Source organism: Ranitomeya variabilis, chromosome 4, assembly GCF_051348905.1.
Source record: "Ranitomeya variabilis isolate aRanVar5 chromosome 4, aRanVar5.hap1, whole genome shotgun sequence".
NCBI classification, from domain to species: domain Eukaryota; kingdom Metazoa; phylum Chordata; class Amphibia; order Anura; family Dendrobatidae; genus Ranitomeya; species Ranitomeya variabilis.
Genome location: NC_135235.1, coordinates 464,025,012 through 464,044,259, shown reverse-complemented (window position 1 = coordinate 464,044,259; position 19,248 = coordinate 464,025,012). Strand labels below are relative to the sequence as shown.

Here is a 19,248-nt window from a genome sequence, read left to right as displayed (position 1 = left end):
TAACATACTAAGGCATGATGACAGGTCCCCTATAAAGAGGTTGTCCTGTATCGCTCCCCCCCCATGGCAAAAATATGCTTGTGTGGAAACGTTCGCTTTGCATTACTGTAGTCCACACCTTCATTATTTTTCTAAAGGGCTGCATTGCTTTTATAGGTCTTTTATGTGTCTCATCATGATCTGACTCTGTCCATGTGTTCAGTTTTAATCCGTTTGTAAGATACAGTATTAATGAAAATAAATAATCTAGAATCTAGAATCATCCAAAACAAAACCATAACAGAGATGAAAGTTTATTTTTTGAGAGAGAAAATGGACCTGACACTTGGGTTTGTTTTTCATCTATGCAGCATCAATGGTAAAAAGATATGTTAAAAATAATTTTTAAAAATTTAAAAATCGTGATATTCTCACCTTCCGGCGGCCCCCGCAGCCTTCCCGTTCCTCACGATGCTCCCAGCAACTCCCGTTCCCGTGGTTTTTTTTGTTTTTTTTTTTACAGGTATAAGGTTCCCAGGGCCTGGAGGAGAGTCTCCTCTCCTCCACCCTGGGAACCATCCGCACAAGATCCTCTTACTTTACCCATGTTGGGCATAGCCCCATGCGGGAAGTAAGCCGATCAATGCATTCCTATGTGCGGAATTGCGGCAATTCCTCACAAAGAGTGAATATGCTGTGTATTTTTCCACAATTCGATTCTGCCGCCGAAAAATACTCTGCCTTAGCACAGCATTGCGGAATCCCATTGAATTCAATGGGCTGTGTTGTGTATGCGTTTTCGCAGCGAAAAAACTCGGCAAAAAACTCATACAATCCGCAATGTGTGCACATAGCCTAAAAGCGGGAATTAGTTGCTTGCTATGGATTAAAGCTGGCTACATGATAGCTGTTGGCTGAGCACTCATTTGACTGCTTTCTGTATCTCCCAATTCCCCCACATACACATTAATCGAGAAAGCTTTTGCGTTATAGGTCTGGCAGTAGATTAGCTTCTGAAGAATGAGAGGATTTGGTGTTAAAATTCTAACTGCCCAACATAATCTGTCTTTGTACATTACTGTTGGCTTGTGTTGTCTGGTCCAGTCTAATGTGAATGAGGGCATTTACATTAGAAGCGGTGATGTAACATCATTCTTGGACCATGTGCACACGTTCAGTGTTTGATCTGTTTTTTACCTCCATATTTGTAAGCCAAAAACAGGAGAGGGTAAAAAATGCATAAGTGGTGACGTGGTTTTGGCTTACAAATTACAGAGGTAAAATACTGACCAAATACTCAACATTTGCTCGTGGCCTTAAAGGGATTTTTTTTGTCTCCCGGCTGCAGTTTGTTTTACAAAAGAAAAAACAAAACACTGTCTTACTCGCTCCTTTGGTCTACTACAGAGTCTGCTGCTTCAAGTGCCTGTTCTTGTCTGCAGCTCTGATGTCAAGTCAGCAGCTCCTTGCAGTGTTTTTCTTACAGCCTATTGATGACGCCAATACTAATGGATCAGATGGGCTGCCCAGCACTGTGTAAGTGGACCCCACAAGGACAGGCACCACATACACTCAACGAACACGAATGCTTGGATGAAAATAGTGTAGAAAATACATTACCTGAGCTATTGCTCGTTATTTTGGCCAAAATATGCAAGCTTGCAACCCACGTCAAGGGTTCTCATATGTGCGAGTCCCTTAACTGAAATTTAAAACCTGACAGAAAAAGAATATTCAGTGTCGCTGTGTGGCTGAGCAGTACTGTGCAGTCATATATAGGGTATTACCATGTTAAGCAGATAGTGTAACAAATTTTGTTGCCAGTTTTCCCCATGTGAAAACTTTAAAATTTGGGGCTAAAACACAATGTTGTGTTTAAAATGTAATTTTTTTTTCTTCACTACCAAATGGTATAACATTCTGTGACACGTGGTGTCAATATGATCACTGCACCCCTAGATGATTTGAAAGTTGAAGATTATTAAAATGCGGTCAATTATAGGCACTTCTGGCCCTTGGGTGCTTTGCCAATGTGACACGACACCTTCAAACATTCCAGCAATATCTCAATTCCAATATGGCGCTCTTTCCTTTCTGAGCTTTTCACTGTGCCTCAAAAGTAGTTTTCGACCACATGGGTTATTGGCGTAGTCAGGAGAAATGGCGTAACAATTTGTACTGTTCATTTTCTCCTATTATCCCTTTTTGAAAATTAAAAACTTGGGGCCAAAGCAACATTTTACTTGAAAAAAAATCATAATTTTCCAGTGACTCAGCCCAATGTTATGCAATTCTGTTAATCGCCCGAGCATTAAAAAATGCTCACTAGACCCCAAGATGAATCCTTAAGGTGTAGGTTCCAAAATGGGGTCACTTGTGGGGTGTTCTGCTGTTTTTGACCTGTTGGTGGGGGGGGGGGGGGCCTGTTCAAATGTGACATGGCATCCTCCAACTATTCAAACCAAAATTGCGCTCCAGAATTCAATTGGATCCCTTCCCATCCAAGCCCTGCCGTGTGTCCCAACGGTAGTTTTCCACCTTGTGCAAAGGAAAAATCTGGAGCAAAACAATCATTTTTGTGGGGGAAAAAATTGTATTTTTTCCTTTACACCGCTTAATGTTATAAAATTCTGTGAAGCCCCTGTAGGTTCAAAGTGCTTCCCACACCTCTGTTCCTTGAGGAGTGTAGTTTCCAAAACTGTCTCTTGTGGGGGCTTCCACTGTTTAGGCACATCAGAGGCTTTGCAAACCCGACATGATGTCCTATGATATTCAAGTCTCTATGCTCCAAAAGTCAAATGGTACCCCTTTTCTTACAAGCTCAGCTGTGCGTGCAAACAGTAGTTTTCCCACACATATGGAGTATCTGCATACTCTAGAGAAATTGCTCAAAAATTATATGGTCTATTTTCTCCTGTTACCCTTGTGAAAATGAATAATTTGAGGCATCGTTTTTGTGGGAATAATGTGATAGAGATCTATATCTCTATCACATTATTCCCACAAAAACGATATATATTTTTTGCAATTTTTACGACTTAATGTTCTAAAATTCTGTGAAGCACCTGCAGGTTCAAAGTGCTCACCACACCTCTAGATAAGTACTGTGAGAATTGTAGTTTCCAAAATGGGGTCACTTGTTGTTTTCCACAGTTTAGGCACATCAGAAGCTCTGCAAACGCGACATGCCTATCTGCTATCTATTCCAGACAAATTTGCACTTCAAAAGTGAAATGGCGCTTCTTCCCTTCCTAGCCCTGCCGTGTGCACCAACAGTTTTCCCCTATATATGTGGTATCTGTGTACTCTCCAGAAACTACACAACAAATTGTACTGTTCATTTTCTCCTATTACCCTTGTAAAAATGCAAAATTAACATTTTTGTGTGAAAAATTGTTTTTTCCTTCCACATTGCCTTAAATTCTGTGAACCACCTAAAGGTTTAATAAAATTCATGAATGTGGTTATAAGCACTTTGAGGGGTGTAGTTAATACGTTATCACTTTTGGTTACCATATTTTCTATCATAGGACCCTCAGTCACTTCAGATGGGATGTGGTACCTTTAAATTTTGTGTGGCATGACTATCTTGTTTAAGGGCATCAAAATTTAAAGTTTCAAAATTGCTAAATTTTTCATAGTTTCGTAACGAAGCTTGAAATATTTTGATCTAAAGTTACAAATAGCATAGGGAACAATGTCACCAAAAAAAAAAACAATCTCAGAATCACTGGGATATGTTGAAATGTTCCAGAGTTACTACTACATAAAATGACACTGGTCAGAATTGAAAAATTGGCCTGGTCAGGAAACTCTTACTAACTTCTGTGCTGCAGGCAATAACGACTCAGTGCCACACCAGGAGAGGGTGAGTAAAGTATAGCTTTTCTCCAAAACAAACTGTAGATTGGGGAGAGGGTGTAAGAGGTTGTGTACACCATCTTTTTCAGGTGTATTTTGTCTGGAACCTGCCTCAAAAAGTGCCGCAAAGAAACCTCAGAAAATGAAAACTATGCTCTGCAATGTGAAAATGACGTTGCTGTGCACGTGTTTAGTCTTTTGTTAATTATTTTAACCCCTTTGGGGGTTCGGAACCCATGAAGCCGTTAAATGAAATGGTATGTTCACTGATTGGATAGCTTCCTCTAGGAAGCCGCTCTCTAGTTACACTTTAATCTATAGAATAGAAAAGAGACGCAGGCAATAATGTCAGTGAAGCTGCTTCAGGATAAAAACTGCCAGCTTTTCCTAGGAAAACTTCAGCAGGTTTTCTGGCATCTTAAAGATGTGTGCACACATCCTAACCATGCATTGTAATTTTGGGTTTAGTTGCGAAGCATCTGGATGCAGAACAAAATGTTCCATATGAAAGAATTGTGTGACCTATGAAACCAATGTAACCCGAAATAAAGACTGATGTAGAAGTGGTTATGGCTCAGTCATGTATGGATGAGACTGGGGCTACATAGTGGCATGTCATTTAAACAGCAGTTCTCATACAAGTGGCATGACTAAAAACAACTGCAACTTGCTGTTGTGATCTGTCGTGGGTCAGTGCCTTTTAGCACTAGTATGATGGGAAAAGTACTACTTTGTCGTTCTGTCAAAAGCTTTGTAGTTTTTTTTTTTGTTTGTTTGTTTGTTTGTTTTCTTCTCCTCTGAAAACATTTGTAATCTGGAACTAGGGCTTGGACATAATGCCCATAAACCAGAAGTACTGAAGAACTGTAGCAGGCTAAAATTAAGGTTACAAAAAAAAGAGTGCGTCACCTTTATTTGAAGAACACTCTGCTTTACCATATTTTATATTCCTTTATAGCCCTTTTAACTTTATCATATAGTTTTTGTGAAAAGATGTTTTGTCGTCATTGCCAAAACATTACTGGAGGCTACAGTGGATGGAGCAATGCAGTTACCCTCAACACAGAGTTACTAAGGCCTAGTACATACTCTGGCCTAGCTTGTGTCGAGAAAGGGCGACACTTTTTGCTATACATATTTTTAAAAAAATCTTTCAAGGTTGTAATTTTAAGCAGTGACTGAATGCAAGCAATGCCCTTTTTCTTTGTTCTGGTTTATAATGTAGCTTTATCTAGTAACGTCCAAAGTTCATGAAAGCTTGATACACTTCAGATGAGGACTGTTTTCAGATGGCCGAGCTTAACACGGTGCTGCATGAGGAATAAGGTGTTTTATTTCCTTGTGAAAGGTGAGGCTCTCCATGACACGCAACCTCTTTCAACATAGGAGCCCCTGACTATTTTGCCAGCAAAAGCCAGGGTTTAGAGATTTGCTTAAGCAGCCTCTTCATGGCATCAAACTGATTAAGTATTAATGCATGGGTGACTTTGGTTCCTAAAAAGGAGCTTAGGCTCTGTTCACGCGTTTTAGGAGAATGTTCTTTTCCTCTACAAATTCTAGAAGAAGAGGGCAGACATTCACAAATATTTTGGAGAACTTCTATTGTTTTTCCTGTGTCCAAATCTAAGACCCTCATAAAAATGAAGCCTTTTTGCTTGTGGGATTCAATTGATTAGTTGCTTTCTTACAAGTGTTCCTTTATTCAAACATATAAACCGTTATTGTTATTAGTATCTTTGCAAGGAGCCAGTTAAAAAACATGCATAGAAATAATCTGGTGGCTTTCAGTTTGTCTTCTATTGATTCCTGTAGGATAATTTTACTACTTTTTCCGCTGTTTGTTGTTGACTTAAACTTGTATAATAAATTGCATTTTACTAAACCAGTTTTGTTTCAATGCTTTTCATCTTTAGCAGCTCTTTTGTTTTCTCAAGTATTTCAAACAATCAATATTCTATATCAAGTAATTTGGTTATTACATGGTCACTTTTTAAAATTTGTGATTTTCTGATGGAAAAGCAAACAAACAAAAATAAGCTATTTTGTGATGATGCTGGCGCTTAACATATTTTAAAACTCTATGCCTGGACATTTTTTTTTTTTTCTGCGAAGTTCCATTGGAATTTGTCAAATATGCCTCGCCGCCGAACTGACAGCGATGATCCAAAAGATTTGGACAGAAGAATTTTTATTGGCAATTTACCTACAGAAGTAATGGACTATCAAGAAATGAGAGCGATGTTTTCCAAATACGGAAAAATCAGTGGTTAGTATTACTTTTAATTTAATGCCAGGACATTGTCATTGTAAATTAGTTTGAATAAAATGTACTTTTTGGAGTATGGGGTAATTTTTTTTCATTTAAATTTTTACTACAGCCTAGAAAATCTTCTGTAATTGAGTAAATATTCTTGAAAGCTACATTTGGCCTGGACTCCCATGTGTTTGACATTTGCCACCCTTTGTGTTAGACCATTACCACCATTATTTGGTGTACCACAGGTTACCACCTGTATCTGCCATAGGTTTCCTACACTATTGACTCGCTAAAAACAATGTTTCACTGCCTCAAGTCAAGTCCCCGGGGGGACAATATAAACTAAAATTGTATGTCATAAATATTCATTAAAAAAACCCTCTCCTTTTGAAAATTTGGATTATTAAAAGGAAAAAAACTTCACAACCTATTCAGCGTTAAGCCCTCATACAACTACAGTATGTTAATGGAAAATTAGTGACATTTTGGCTCTTAAGAGTCTGACAATCAAAAAGGGCAAATTGTTAGTTGCCCATGTACTGAGAGCAGGGAACGTAGTAAAAAAAAAAAAGAAGAATAAAATCTTCTGCTCACGCTGCGGTTTGAGAACAGTCACATCAATGGTCTTTGCACGTCGTTCACTGGTTCTGCAGATGGAACCATAAATGCACACCTGATGGCTGCTGCCAAACGCGGACCTCTAAAACCTACAAGAGAAAAAATGAGCAAAAACCCTGCTGACCTCTGCAGTTTAGTGCTGTACTTGCAGATGTCATTATTTATCATGCATTGTTAATATAACGCTATCTTATTCCACATTGCTTTACATCCATTATCATTACTGTCCCCAATTGGGCATATTCTAGATTCCCTATCAGTATGTTTTTGCAGTGTGGGAGGAAATCTGAGGAATCCCACACAAACATGGGGAGAACATACAAACTCCTTGCAGATGTTGTCCTTGTTTTTAATACACTTTACGGGCCCAAATAGGCAGTTCTTGTAGATAATCTAGTAAAAAAAAAAATATATATATTCTTGACCATTTGCGTTCAGGGCATTTCAGTGGGGCTATTTTTTTTTCTCTATTTGCTATAACAATTACTAATTTTCCAGCTCTCACCATGTTCCGTCGTTATGGATTTGTCCAATTTGAGCGTATAGAAGATGCTGATGCTGCTGTGGCGGGTGAAAAAGGTCGCCGTTATAAAGGGAGTGTATTAGGTAAGGCAATCTGTAGTATTTTTGGAATCCTTACTGAATGCAGTGATATTTTTGGGGTTCTCTTTGCTCTTGCATTTTTGCAACATAACTGTTACATTTTCCAATCTGTTTAGTCAATGCTTCGAATTGTACTAAGCATAACAGATTTAATGAAACAAGGTTTCCTGGCACACAAGTTATTTAACCGAACGCTACGGAAACTTTTCTTCATATGGTCGTGGTGGGTGTATTTAGTGAGCAAATGAAACGAAATAACTGAAAAACTTCAGTGTACAGAACTATTCAACCCCCTAAAGTCTGTACTTTGCGGACCCTCCTTTTTCGGAAATTACAGCTACCAGCAGTTTTGGATAAGTCTCTGAGCGTTCCAGATCCTGCTACTGGGATTTTTGCCCATTCCTCAAGGCAAACTGATCCAGCTCCTTCAAGTTCGATGGTTCCCTCTGGTGAACAGCAATATTCAAGTCTATCCACAGATTCTCAATTGGATTAAGGTCTAGGCTTTCACTAGGCCACTCCAAAATATTTATTCGTTTTGGCCTTAAATCACTCGACTGTTGCTTTGGCAGTATGCTTTGGAACATTGTTTTGTTGGAATGTGAACCTTTGTCCCAGTCTCAAATCACGGACAGACTGAAACATGTTATGCTCAAGAATATCCCTGTAATTCATACCATTTATCTTCCCCTCGACTCAGACTATTTTCCCTGTGCCTGCTGCCAAACTCCCCACTTCCCCACAGCATGATGCTGCCACCACCATTTTTCTCTGTGGGAATGGTGTTCTTGGGGTGATAAGCTGTGTTTTGGTGCCAGACAGTGTTTTACCTTTTGTGGCCAAAACTTCAATTAAGGCAGTAAAGGCTTTTTTTCAGACAACTCTTCCATAAAGGCCACCTCTATGGAGTCTGCGACTTATTGTGGTCGAATGGACAGATATACCGTCTCTGCTTGGGAACTCTGCAGCTCCTTCAGGGTTACAGTTTGATCTCTGTACCGCCTCTCTAATTAATACCCATTAACCCCCCCATCTTTTTCCTATTGAAAAAACTTGGCATCACCGCGCATGTAAAAGTGCTAACAAGATATATTATGTAAATTATACAGTTTTTTTTTTTTTTCGGTCGCTTCACTCCTCACCAAAAAAATGTAACAGATGAAGATGTCATATGTACACGAAAATGTTATAGTTGAGAAATGTATGCTTAATGTGCAAAAAACAAGCCCTCTGCTACGGAGCAATGGCAGAAACCACTCCAGGCACACCTTTATGACTGAAAGACAGCAGTTACCGGGAGGAATAAAGTTCATTTTCTCCTTGTAGCTGCACTTTCAGTAAGGCAGCCAAACTCCATTTAAATGCTTTTAACCTGCAAATTAACCATATATCTGCAGTTTAATAGCGTATGCGGATGTAACAGATTTCCTATAAAGGGAATCTGTCATCAGGATGCAAATGTAGAGCTTTCAAATGCGATTCCAGCAATTCCTTTTACATGGCCGGCCCCTTCCTCCAGTCCCCAACATTTTAATTGATAGGCTGAAGGACTATGGTAGATCTGAAGCCTCTTTCACGCCAGCTCTTTTCCCTGCCTGGGAAGAACCACTGCGCTCACAGATTGGTTGCTACTCTGTTATTGACCTCAGTTCCACAATCTAAACCAGGAGCAGCAGCTAAAGTCGCTGTTGGAATCTGGGAAGGCAATTACTGCATGGTTTGTTATTTAGCATAACCTGCAGCCAGGGATTAACATTTACTGAAGGGCAGCATCCCCTTTAACTTAAAATTACTTGCCTCCATATAGTGTATGAAGTGGGTTTCGTAAGATTTACTACTATTTTCAAGAATTTTTCATGTCTCCGGGGAAAAAATAAATTTGCCCTTTCATACTCATACTTAGGGAGGACAGCCTGCAGCATTCTCTATATTATCCCCTTAACTACCGCTGGTACGCCTTTTTAACAGTGGTAATTAAGGGTACTTATACCTCAGCTCCGCTTTCTAACGACGCTGAGAAATAAGTGTATAGCGCCTAAAGTGACAAACTGCATTGAAAAACTATACTATAACTGATAACCACAATTGTCAGTAAGGACAATATGTATTACCAACTGCATAGTGTCACGACTCCCGGATATAGCTGATGCGGGGAGAGCTGCACGCCGCAGCAAGAGAGCTGAGCGCAGAGCAGCGGGGAACTCACCAAGTAGCAAACAGGACCTGAACCACGTGACTGGGAAAGAGGTGGTCGAGAGCGGCGCCAGACGCCGGGGTGCAGAGGAGACTATATACACTGGAGAGTAGTTAAACGTGCCAAGATCAAAATCAGGAAATAACAAGGTAACAGAGGGGTGAGGAGGAGGGATAGTCAAGAAGGGAGCCAAAGTTCAGAAAGCCAACAGAACAAACAAGTAGAGTTAAGCACAAACAAGCAAATGCAAACCGAGCACTCACTCAAGGGGTCAGACACACAGACTAAATGAAAGTATAGTGACAGGGAATCCTAGTCTGGAGTGGACATAAATACCCCTCCCAGACCCAAAGAGAAGCCAGCAATATTAACCCTGAAAGAGCAGGACACGAACCATGTCCTGTACCATGACACATAGTTGCTGTTCACTAACCGCAAAATTAATGCCTATTGCAGATCTGTAAACTGTTCTATTTACAATGTATTTATGTTATATTTTATTATGCTTGTTCAAAATTTAAAGCTATATTATTTGAGTCTTTGGCGCAAGAGATTCCTTTATTAACTCTTAGGCCGGCGTCACACTCAGCGTAAGACAATACGGTCCGTTTTTTACGGCCGTAATACGGAGAAATGTTCCCAAAATAGTGATCCGTATGTCCTCCGTAGGCAGGGTGTGTCAGCGTATTTTGCGCATGGCATCCTCCGTATGTAATCCGTATGGCATCCGTACTGCGATATTTTCTCGCAGGCTTGCAGAACCGACATCTAATGGATTTATGTGCTCAAATGTCCGTTAAAACATATATACAGTATGTGTATGTATATATATATATATATATATATATATATATATATATATATATATATATATATATATATATATATATATCATTGAGACACACACATATATATATTATGTATTTATATTTAATTCAGCGCGATATATGTGAAAAGCCGGTAATTCAATTGCCGGCTTTTCATTTCTCCTTCCCAAACCCGACATGATATGAGGCATGGTTTACATACAGTAAACCATCTCATATCCCCTTTTTTTTTTTTTTTTTTTTTTTTTGCATATTCCACACTACTAATGTTAGTAGTGTGTATGTGCAAAATGTGGGCGCTGTAGCTGCTAAAATAAAGGGTTAAATGGCGGAAAAAATTGGCGTGGGCTCCCGTGCAATTTTCTCCGCCAGAGTGGTAAAGCCAGTGACTGAGGGCAGATATTAATAGCCAGGAGAGGGTCCATGGTTATTGGCCCCCCCTGGCTACAAACATCTGCCCCCAGCCACCCCAGAAAAGGCACATCTGGAAGATGCGCCTATTCTGGCACTTGGCCTCTCTCTTCCCACTCCCGTGTAGCGGTGGGATATGGGGTAATGAAGGGTTAATGCCACCTTGCTATTGTAAGGTGACGTTAAGCCAGATTAATAATGGAGAGGCGTCAATTATGACACCTATCCATTATTAATCCAATTGTCTGAAAGGGTTAAAAAAAACCACACACATTATTAAAAAGTATTTTAATGAAATAAACACACAGGTTGTTTTAGTATTTTATTGCTCTCTCAATCCATCCGGAAGACCCTCGCTTGGCAAAATAATAAACCAACAATATACATACCTTCGGATGAACTGTCAGGTCCCACGAAGTAAATCCATCTGAAGGGGTTAAATCATTTTACATCCAGGAGCTGCGCTAAAGCACTGCTCGTGGTTGTAATAACCCCGGGTGCTGAAAGGAAAGCTGGGTGATCTGTACTTACATTGAGTCGCGGTGAGGCGCCCTCTGGTGGATGTCCTCATATGAACTCGAGCGTGGGAACTTTTCCAAGGCTGCAGTTCATGAGAACATCCACCAGAGGGCGCCTCACCGCAACTCAATGTAAGTACAGATCACCCAGCTTTCCTTTCAGCACCCGGGGTTTTTACAACCACGAGCAGTGCTTTAGCGCAGCTCCTGGCTGTAAAATGATTTAACCCCTTCAGATGGATTTACTTCGTGGGACCTGACAGTTCATCCGAAGGTATGTATATTGTTGGTTTATTATTTTGCCAAGCGAGGGTCTTCCGGATGGATTGAGAGAGCAATAAAATACTAAAACAACCTGTGTGTTTATTTCATTAAAATACTTTTTAATAATGTGTGTGTTTTTTAACCCTTTCAGACAATTGGATTAATAATGGATAGGTGTCATAATTGACGCCTCTCCATTATTAATCTGGCTTAATGTCACCTTACAATAGCAAGGTGACATTAACCCTTCATTACCCCATATCCCACCGCTACACAGGAGTGGGAAGAGAGTGGCCAAGTGCCAGAATAGGCGCATCTTCCAGATGTGCCTTTTCTGGGGTGGCTGGGGGCAGATGTTTGTAGCCAGGGGGGAGCCAATAACCATGGACCCTCTCTAGGCTATTAATATCTGCCCTCAGTCACTGGCTTTACCACTCTGGCGGAGAAAATTGCGCGGGAGCCCACGCCAATTTTTTCCGCGATTTAACCCTTTATTTTACAAGCTACAGCGCCCAAATTTTGCACATACACACTACTAACATTAGTAGTGTGGAATATGCAAAAAAAAAAAGGGGATATGAGATGGTTTACTGTATGTAAACCATGTCTCATATCCTGTCGGGTTGGGGAAGGAGAAATGAAAAGCCGGCAATTGAATTACCGGCTTTTCACTAACACCGCTGCGTATTTCTCGCAAGTCACACTGCTGGTCCGTGTGGAATCTGTATTTTTCTCGCCCCCATAGACTTTCATTGGCGTATTATTTGCGCAATACGCTGACAAACGCAGCATGCTGCGATTTTGTACGGCCGTAGAAAGCCGTATAATACGGATCCGTAATATACGGCTGATAGGACCAGACCCATTGAGAATAATTGTGCCGTTTGTTTGGCGAGTTTTACGGGCGTATTTTCTGCGCTCTTCATCCGTAAAACTCGCTAGTGTGACGCCGGCCTTATATGTAACTAGTTTTAGGGGGTAATGTCAAACGGCCATAGAGTTTTTAATTTCCTCTGGCTGCTGGTTTTTTTTTTTTTTTCTTTTTTTTTTTTCTTTCTTCCTACATGTAAAAACGACTGTATGAGCAAGGAGGTAATGTTTGGGAATGCTATGTTCAGTGTCTCAGCCATTTAATGACCATCAATACACTTTTTTTACTGACCTAAAATATAAGAGAACATTCCCCGAAGGGTGAAAATACAGCAGTTGTACACTTTAGCAGACACCCTGCTGCATTATTTTTATTTATTATTATAGCACCATTTATTCCATGGCGCTTTACATGTGAGGAGGGGTATACATAATAAAAACAGGTACAATAATCTTGAACAATACAAGTCACAACCGGTACAGGAGGAGAGAGGACCCTGCCCGTGAGGGCTCACAATCTACAAGATCAGTCACAATCAGTGTTGTCACCAACCATAGCTGTTAATCATCTAAATACTGCTCTCAATAGGGACAATGGCATCTGTATGGTTAACAGCGCGCAGGGGTCTCCCTCTTTGTAACCTTATCAACACCCCGAGATCACGGTGTTGTGGTCCTTATGGCTGCCATGGCAATCCAAGGTTAAGGCTATGTGCACACGTTGCAGAATTGCAGCGGAAATTTCCACGGCTATTCTGCATCCCTGCCGCGGGTATACGCATGCAGAATTGGCATGCATATTTCCGCTAAACACTAGCGTTTTGCAAGCGTAATTAGCTTGCAGAATGCTAGCGTTTTCCAAGCGATCTGTATCATCGCTTGGAAAACTGACAGGTTGGTCACATTTTTCAAACATAGTGTGTGACCATCTTTTTACTATTGATGCTGCCTATGCAGCATTAATAGTAAAAAAGATATAATGTTAAAAATAATTAAAAAAAAAAATTAATTGTGATATTCTCACCTTCCGGTGTCCCCCGGAGCCTTCCCGCTCCTCGCGATGCTCCTGTTCCCAGTAATGCCTCGCGGCAATGACCCCAGATGACATACGGTTTCGCGAGACCGCTACGTCATCACAGGTCATTGTGATATGAATCCAATAAATACATTTGTTGAGTAAAAACCAAAAAATAGAATTATTCTTACCGTTAATTCGGTTTCTAGGAACCTTCCACGACGGTATATGGAGGTTGTCTCTCTGCCCTAATGGGGAACGGGAAACACAGAGAGGTTAAAAGGACCTCCCACTTGCCAGTGACTTACAACTGAGACCATAGCACCGGTTTACCTTCTGAATCCCAGAATTAATCCAGGAATATATAGAGGGCGGGAATTAGCGCCGTCGTGGAAGGTTCCTAGAAACCGAATTAACGGTAAGAAAAATTCTATTTTCTCTAGTCACCTTCCACGACGGCATATGGAGGAATACCAACTAATTTGGCACTAGGGAGGGACAACGGCCTGAAGAACTTTGCGGCCGAAGACCAAATCCTTATTGGATAACACATCCAATCTATAATGTTTGGAGAAGGTGTGAAGCGAGGACCACGTAGCTGCCCTGCAGATCTGCTCCGGAGATGCGCCTGCTCTTTCTGCCCAGGAAACTGACGTAGATCTGGTTGAGTGGGCCTTGATCCCTACCGGAGGTATTTTATTTTGAGCAAGGTAGGATTCTGTTATGGCTTTTTTAATCCATGTAGCAATGGTATTTTTGGCTACCTTTTTCCCCTTATTTTGTCCCGAGGAATGGACAAAAAGGTTATGATCAACTCTAAGATCTCGAGTTTGATCCAGGTAATGAAGCAGGATACGACGAACGTCCAGAGTGTTAAATTTCCTTTCCTCTGAGTTTGCAGGTTTGTTGCAAAAGGTAGGTAGAACGATTTCTTGAGAACGATTTCTTGAGAACGATGAAATTCAGAGACCACTTTAGGAAGGAAAGAAGGATCCAGACGGAGTACTATTGAGTCATCTCTAACCAGTAAATAAGGTTCTCTTATTGATAAGGCCTGTAATTCACCCACTCTTCTGGCTGAAGTTATAGCCACCAAAAAAACAGTTTTGTAAGCAAGATTTTGTGGGGAACAGGAAAACAGAGGTTCAAAGGGTGGACCCGTAAGACCTTGAAGTACAATGTTAAGATCCCATGGAGGAACTATGATTTGTTGCCTAGGGTTTATTCTGATTGCTGAGGTCATGAATCTTTTGATCCAGCGATGGCCTGCTAGATCTTGATCGAACATAGCACTGAGCGCAGAAATCTGGACCTTCAGAGTACTGAGTTTCAGGCCAATTTCCAAGCCTTTCAGTAAGAAATCTAATATCTTAGGTATATCCGGCCTGAGAGGGTCTGGAAGGATAGGTAGGCAAAAAGATGAAAACTTTTTCCAAATTTTATTGTAAATGGCGTTTGTTACTGGCTTCCTGGATTTTTGTAAGGTGGCTATGACAGGGATTGATAGCCCTTTTGCTCTCAAAACCTGGGCTTCAGAAACCACGCCGCTAAATTCCATTTCTGAGGGTCTGAGTGGAGAACTGGCCCCTGAGAGAGGAGATTGTCTTTTATTGGTAACATAACCGGCCCGTCCACTTGTAGTTGGATGATCAAGTTGAACCAACTTCTTTTGGGCCAAAATGGAGCAATCAGAATAGTTGGAGTCCCTTCCATCCGAATTTTTCTCAGCACCTTTGCAAGGATTGGGATTGGTGGGAATGCGTAGGCCAGATGAAAGTGCCAATCTTGAACTAGAGCATCCACTGCTCTGGGATTGCCTGTTGGGTTCAGGGAAAAAAATGTTTCGACTTTTGCATTATGATGGGAGGCAAAGAGGTCGACATCCGGGAGACCCCACCTGCTTACTAAAAGATTGAACGTTTGAGGATCCAGACTCCATTCGCCCGGGTGGATATCTCGCCGGCTCAGATAATCTGCCTGAATATTGGCAGTACCTTTCAGGTGAGTTGCCGTCAGGGACAGCAAGTGATTTTCGGGCAGAGACCTTCTTTAGGCTGGCGAATTTTGTGCTGCCCTGGTGTTTGATATGAGCCACCGTGGTCATGTTGTCTGAGTGTATCAGAACATGTTGGCCAGAAATCTGACGATCTGCTGCTAAGAGAGCTTCTTCCACCGCTTTGAGTTCCCGGAAATTCGAAGATCACCCTCTGAGGGTCATTCCATGTCAAGTGAACCAATGATTTTTACCACTATATTTTGAATTCTTTTGAGATTTTGTTCTTTGGTAATAGTGTGTCAGAGAATGCAAAATGTGAAGAAAAAAAAATTCTAGATATTTTTTTTATATTTTTTATTGATTTTCAAAGTTCGGAAAAAGTGCGAATTTCGGTGTTGCCTGCCTTTATATTTCTCCCCATAACTCAGGCTAGAAAAGAGATAGAGAAACAAAATAAACATCATTCTACTCAGAACTGTACAGGCTTTCACCAGATATGGTAAAAATATTTTACCTATGCGAACGCAAGCGCAAAACTTTAAAACGCATTTCCGAAAAAAACGTTTAATTTAAAAATTTCAAAAACTGCACATGTGCCTGTTATGCTCCTAGCCACTTCTGCACCAAAACACAAGCTGGGATCGTGATGGGATCATATTTTAAAAAATAAAACTATTAGTGTCAGTTCAAAAATCTTGATTTCAGGTCTGTTCAGCCTGTGGTGTAGAAGTGTGGGGTCTAGATTTACCAAATAATCCATGATTGTTAGATGTTACTGTATTATTTTATTATGTCAGAGCTTAGAAGCAGGGGAGGACAGAGGAGAAAGCTTTGTTAGGGCCCAACCTGAGATTGAGCAGGGGTAGACAGTGACTGCAGAGCAGATGACCGGCCGGCAGCTCGGGCCTCCACAGACCGTATTCACACCAAATCTTATCACCCAGGAAACTCCTCAAATGGAGGGAGAAAAATATTCTTAACATCCAGTTCATGTATTGTACAAACCAGGACTATGAAGAGGAGGAGAGATTGTTATGACATCGGTTACAGGAAGCGGAACCCATCACAGGGACTCAGCAATACCGGACTGTCATCCCATGTAGGGAAATAAAGACAGTGACGTCCATGATGTGGTAGAAGGCAGCACAAGATCGGCCATGGATGACACAACTGGCTATGTGACCTGTGAATATGATCAGCGCTGATGGCCACTGGACTCTCCAAAGATTGTGAAAATGAAGACGTAGAAAGGACTTATCTGCACCTTCTGGTCCAGCGCCATCCTTTGTGTATCCAAGAAAATCAGACATTGTAAAAGTGAACAAAAATCAGATATAACTGAGGTGGAGCCGAGCACCATGACCGGCCGTCCATACTGACACAGAAGGAGACGGCCATTGCTAGTGAGCGCTTATGGACAGGATGACATTTCACCCACTAGAAGGGACACTGATGATAGAAGGCCAGTGTAAAAACCTACTATTAACTGTTTGATTAGTTCATATTTTATAGAACGAGGATTTAACTACTGGACTATTCTTCTTAAACACTTCATATATGACAGGTTTAGTGATATAGTAGAAAAAAAATAGTTTCATGTATAAATAGGTGGTAAAAATATTGGTTCTTTGAATCTTGTTTTTAACATATAATTAGGATCAGACTGTATTTAGAAAATCACACTTGAGGATATGATCACGTTTTTTCTTTTGGCCTGTTCAATGCATTCAGGTTGAAAATGCTGAGCAAGTTGTGTTATGATGATTAAGATGTATTTATTCTGGCACTTCGGTATTTGTTTTTTGCGTTTCTTTATTGTTACATATAAATGTTGAATGCAATAAGTTGTAATTTGAAAAGAAAAAGGGAAGAATCTCGCACAAACCTAAAATCAGATGATTCAAGGCTTAAAAAAAAATACAAATTTGATAGGTCCCAAGTTGAATCCCTGTACAAATATAAACAAGGACACCAGTAACACCCATGCCTGTTTTCACAATTTTAAAACATACGTTTTTTTCAGAATTGCGCATCAAAATGTTTAATTTGATTTCACCAAAACAAAATATAAAGAAACATAGTCTTGTGACATATCAAATGAAAGCCGGTACCGTTCTGAGAAAAATGATGCCTCTCCCACCTCTATATCTTAATTCTAGCCCGAGATATGATAAAAAATGTAAAGCCATACCAGGCCAAAATCTGCGCTTTTTTAAAACTTTAAAAATCTGTAAAAAATTAACTGATGAAGAAAAAAATTCTAAACTTTTAATTTGTAATTAACTAAAGTTGTACTTCATAAAACCAAAAAATAAAAAAAATCTAAAGACGTCAGGTAAAAAAAATATTCATATTTGGATCACTTGATATGGAATGACCCCTGATCGTCTGGTCCCAGAGACCCTGATAAGGAACATGATTTATCATGGCTCCCCAGCCCCTCTTGCTGGCATCTGTCTTGATTGTAGTTATTGGGGACTGAACCCAACTCACACCTCTGAGAAGATTTTTCGATCTCATCCACCATGTTAAGGATGCTTTCACCCGACCTGGTGTGCGAATCCTTTTGGTCAGTGAGCTGGGACGACCATCCCAATTGTCTAAGACATGGGTTTGAAGAATTCTTGAGTGGGCTTGAGCCCAAGCCACCGACTGAATGCAGGCTGTCATGGAGCCTAACAGCGACATTCCGTCTCGGAGTGTAGGAGATCTCATCTCCTTGTATTTTCTGATCTTTACTACTAATGGTAGTCTGTGATCGTCTGGAAGAAAGGACATTTGTTTTACCGAGTCCAGAACCACTCCTAAAACTTTCTGGTTTTTGAGGGTTGAAGCTGAGATTTCTTCATATTCGGAATCCAACCCAGAGACTTCAATATCTCTAATGTTGCTGACACATGGGACATCAGGGTTGCCTCGGTGGGAGCTACTATCAGCAGATCGTCCAAATAGGGCACTATACAAACCCCTTGTCTCCGGATAAAGGACACTGCCTCTGCCATCACTTTGGAGAACACCCTCGGGGCTGATGAAATGCCGAATGGGAGGACTCCAAACTGATAGTGCTCCACCTGGTGATTTCCCTGTATCGCAAACCTGAGATATTTTCTGTGTCTCGGGTGGATAGGAATGTGGAAATACGCATCCTTTAGATCGATAGTTGCCATAAAGGAGTGTTGATTTATTAAAGGGATGGTTGATTTTACAGACTCCATCTTGAATCTTCGATATTTCACGTACTGATTCAGACCCTTTAAATTTATAATAATCCGAACTTCCCCCGATGGTTTGGGTACCAGGAATAATCGGGAATAATGTCCCAGACCTTGTTCTGACTGTGGAACCGGGGAGATCACGTTTGATCTCAGAAGATCTCTGAGACCCAACGTTAACAAATTGTGATGTCTTGCCGGAAGAGAAGTAATTTTTAGACCCTGAGGGGGGGGGAGAAATTAACTCGATCAAAAGGCCCTGCTTGATAACATTGAGGACCCAGTGGGAACTGGTGATGTTTTCCCACTGATCCACATATTTTGAGAGTCAAACCCCAAACCCCGCCCCCCCCCCCCCCCCCCCATCGGGTCGGAGTCATTGTTTATCTTGTTGGGATGACTGCTGTTGTTGTTGTGGGACAAAAATGTTTTTCCCTCTCCCTTTTGCATAGCTCCACCTGCCGGTCTTGCCTTTACCCCTCAGTTGAGAGGGCTGCGACATTGGGGCACGAAAAAAAGTTTTTTCGGTTGTTTTTGCTCCGGGAGCGCCTTTTTCTTGTCAGTCGCTTTGTCAAGAATGTCGTCTAATGCTGGGCCAAACACATAGTCTCCTTTAAAGGGAA

General features: G+C 40.9%; 1 protein-coding gene across 5 annotated transcripts in view; it reads left to right on the top strand.

Moving 5' to 3' along the window:
- Positions 1-19,248, top strand: part of NCOA5 (nuclear receptor coactivator 5) — a 64,237-nt gene that overhangs the window by 6,405 nt on the left and 38,584 nt on the right. For 2 of the 5 annotated variants that reach the window (XM_077251696.1, XM_077251697.1), the window contains exons 2-3: positions 5,953-6,106; positions 7,214-7,321. The exons of 2 other annotated variants lie outside the window; for them this stretch is intronic. In XM_077251696.1, the coding sequence (XP_077107811.1) occupies positions 5,974-6,106; positions 7,214-7,321 (241 nt within the window). In that variant the 5' untranslated portion in view covers positions 5,953-5,973. The remainder of the gene's footprint in view (positions 1-5,952; positions 6,107-7,213; positions 7,322-19,248) is intronic. One more of the 5 variants, XM_077251698.1, reaches the window with a different exon arrangement.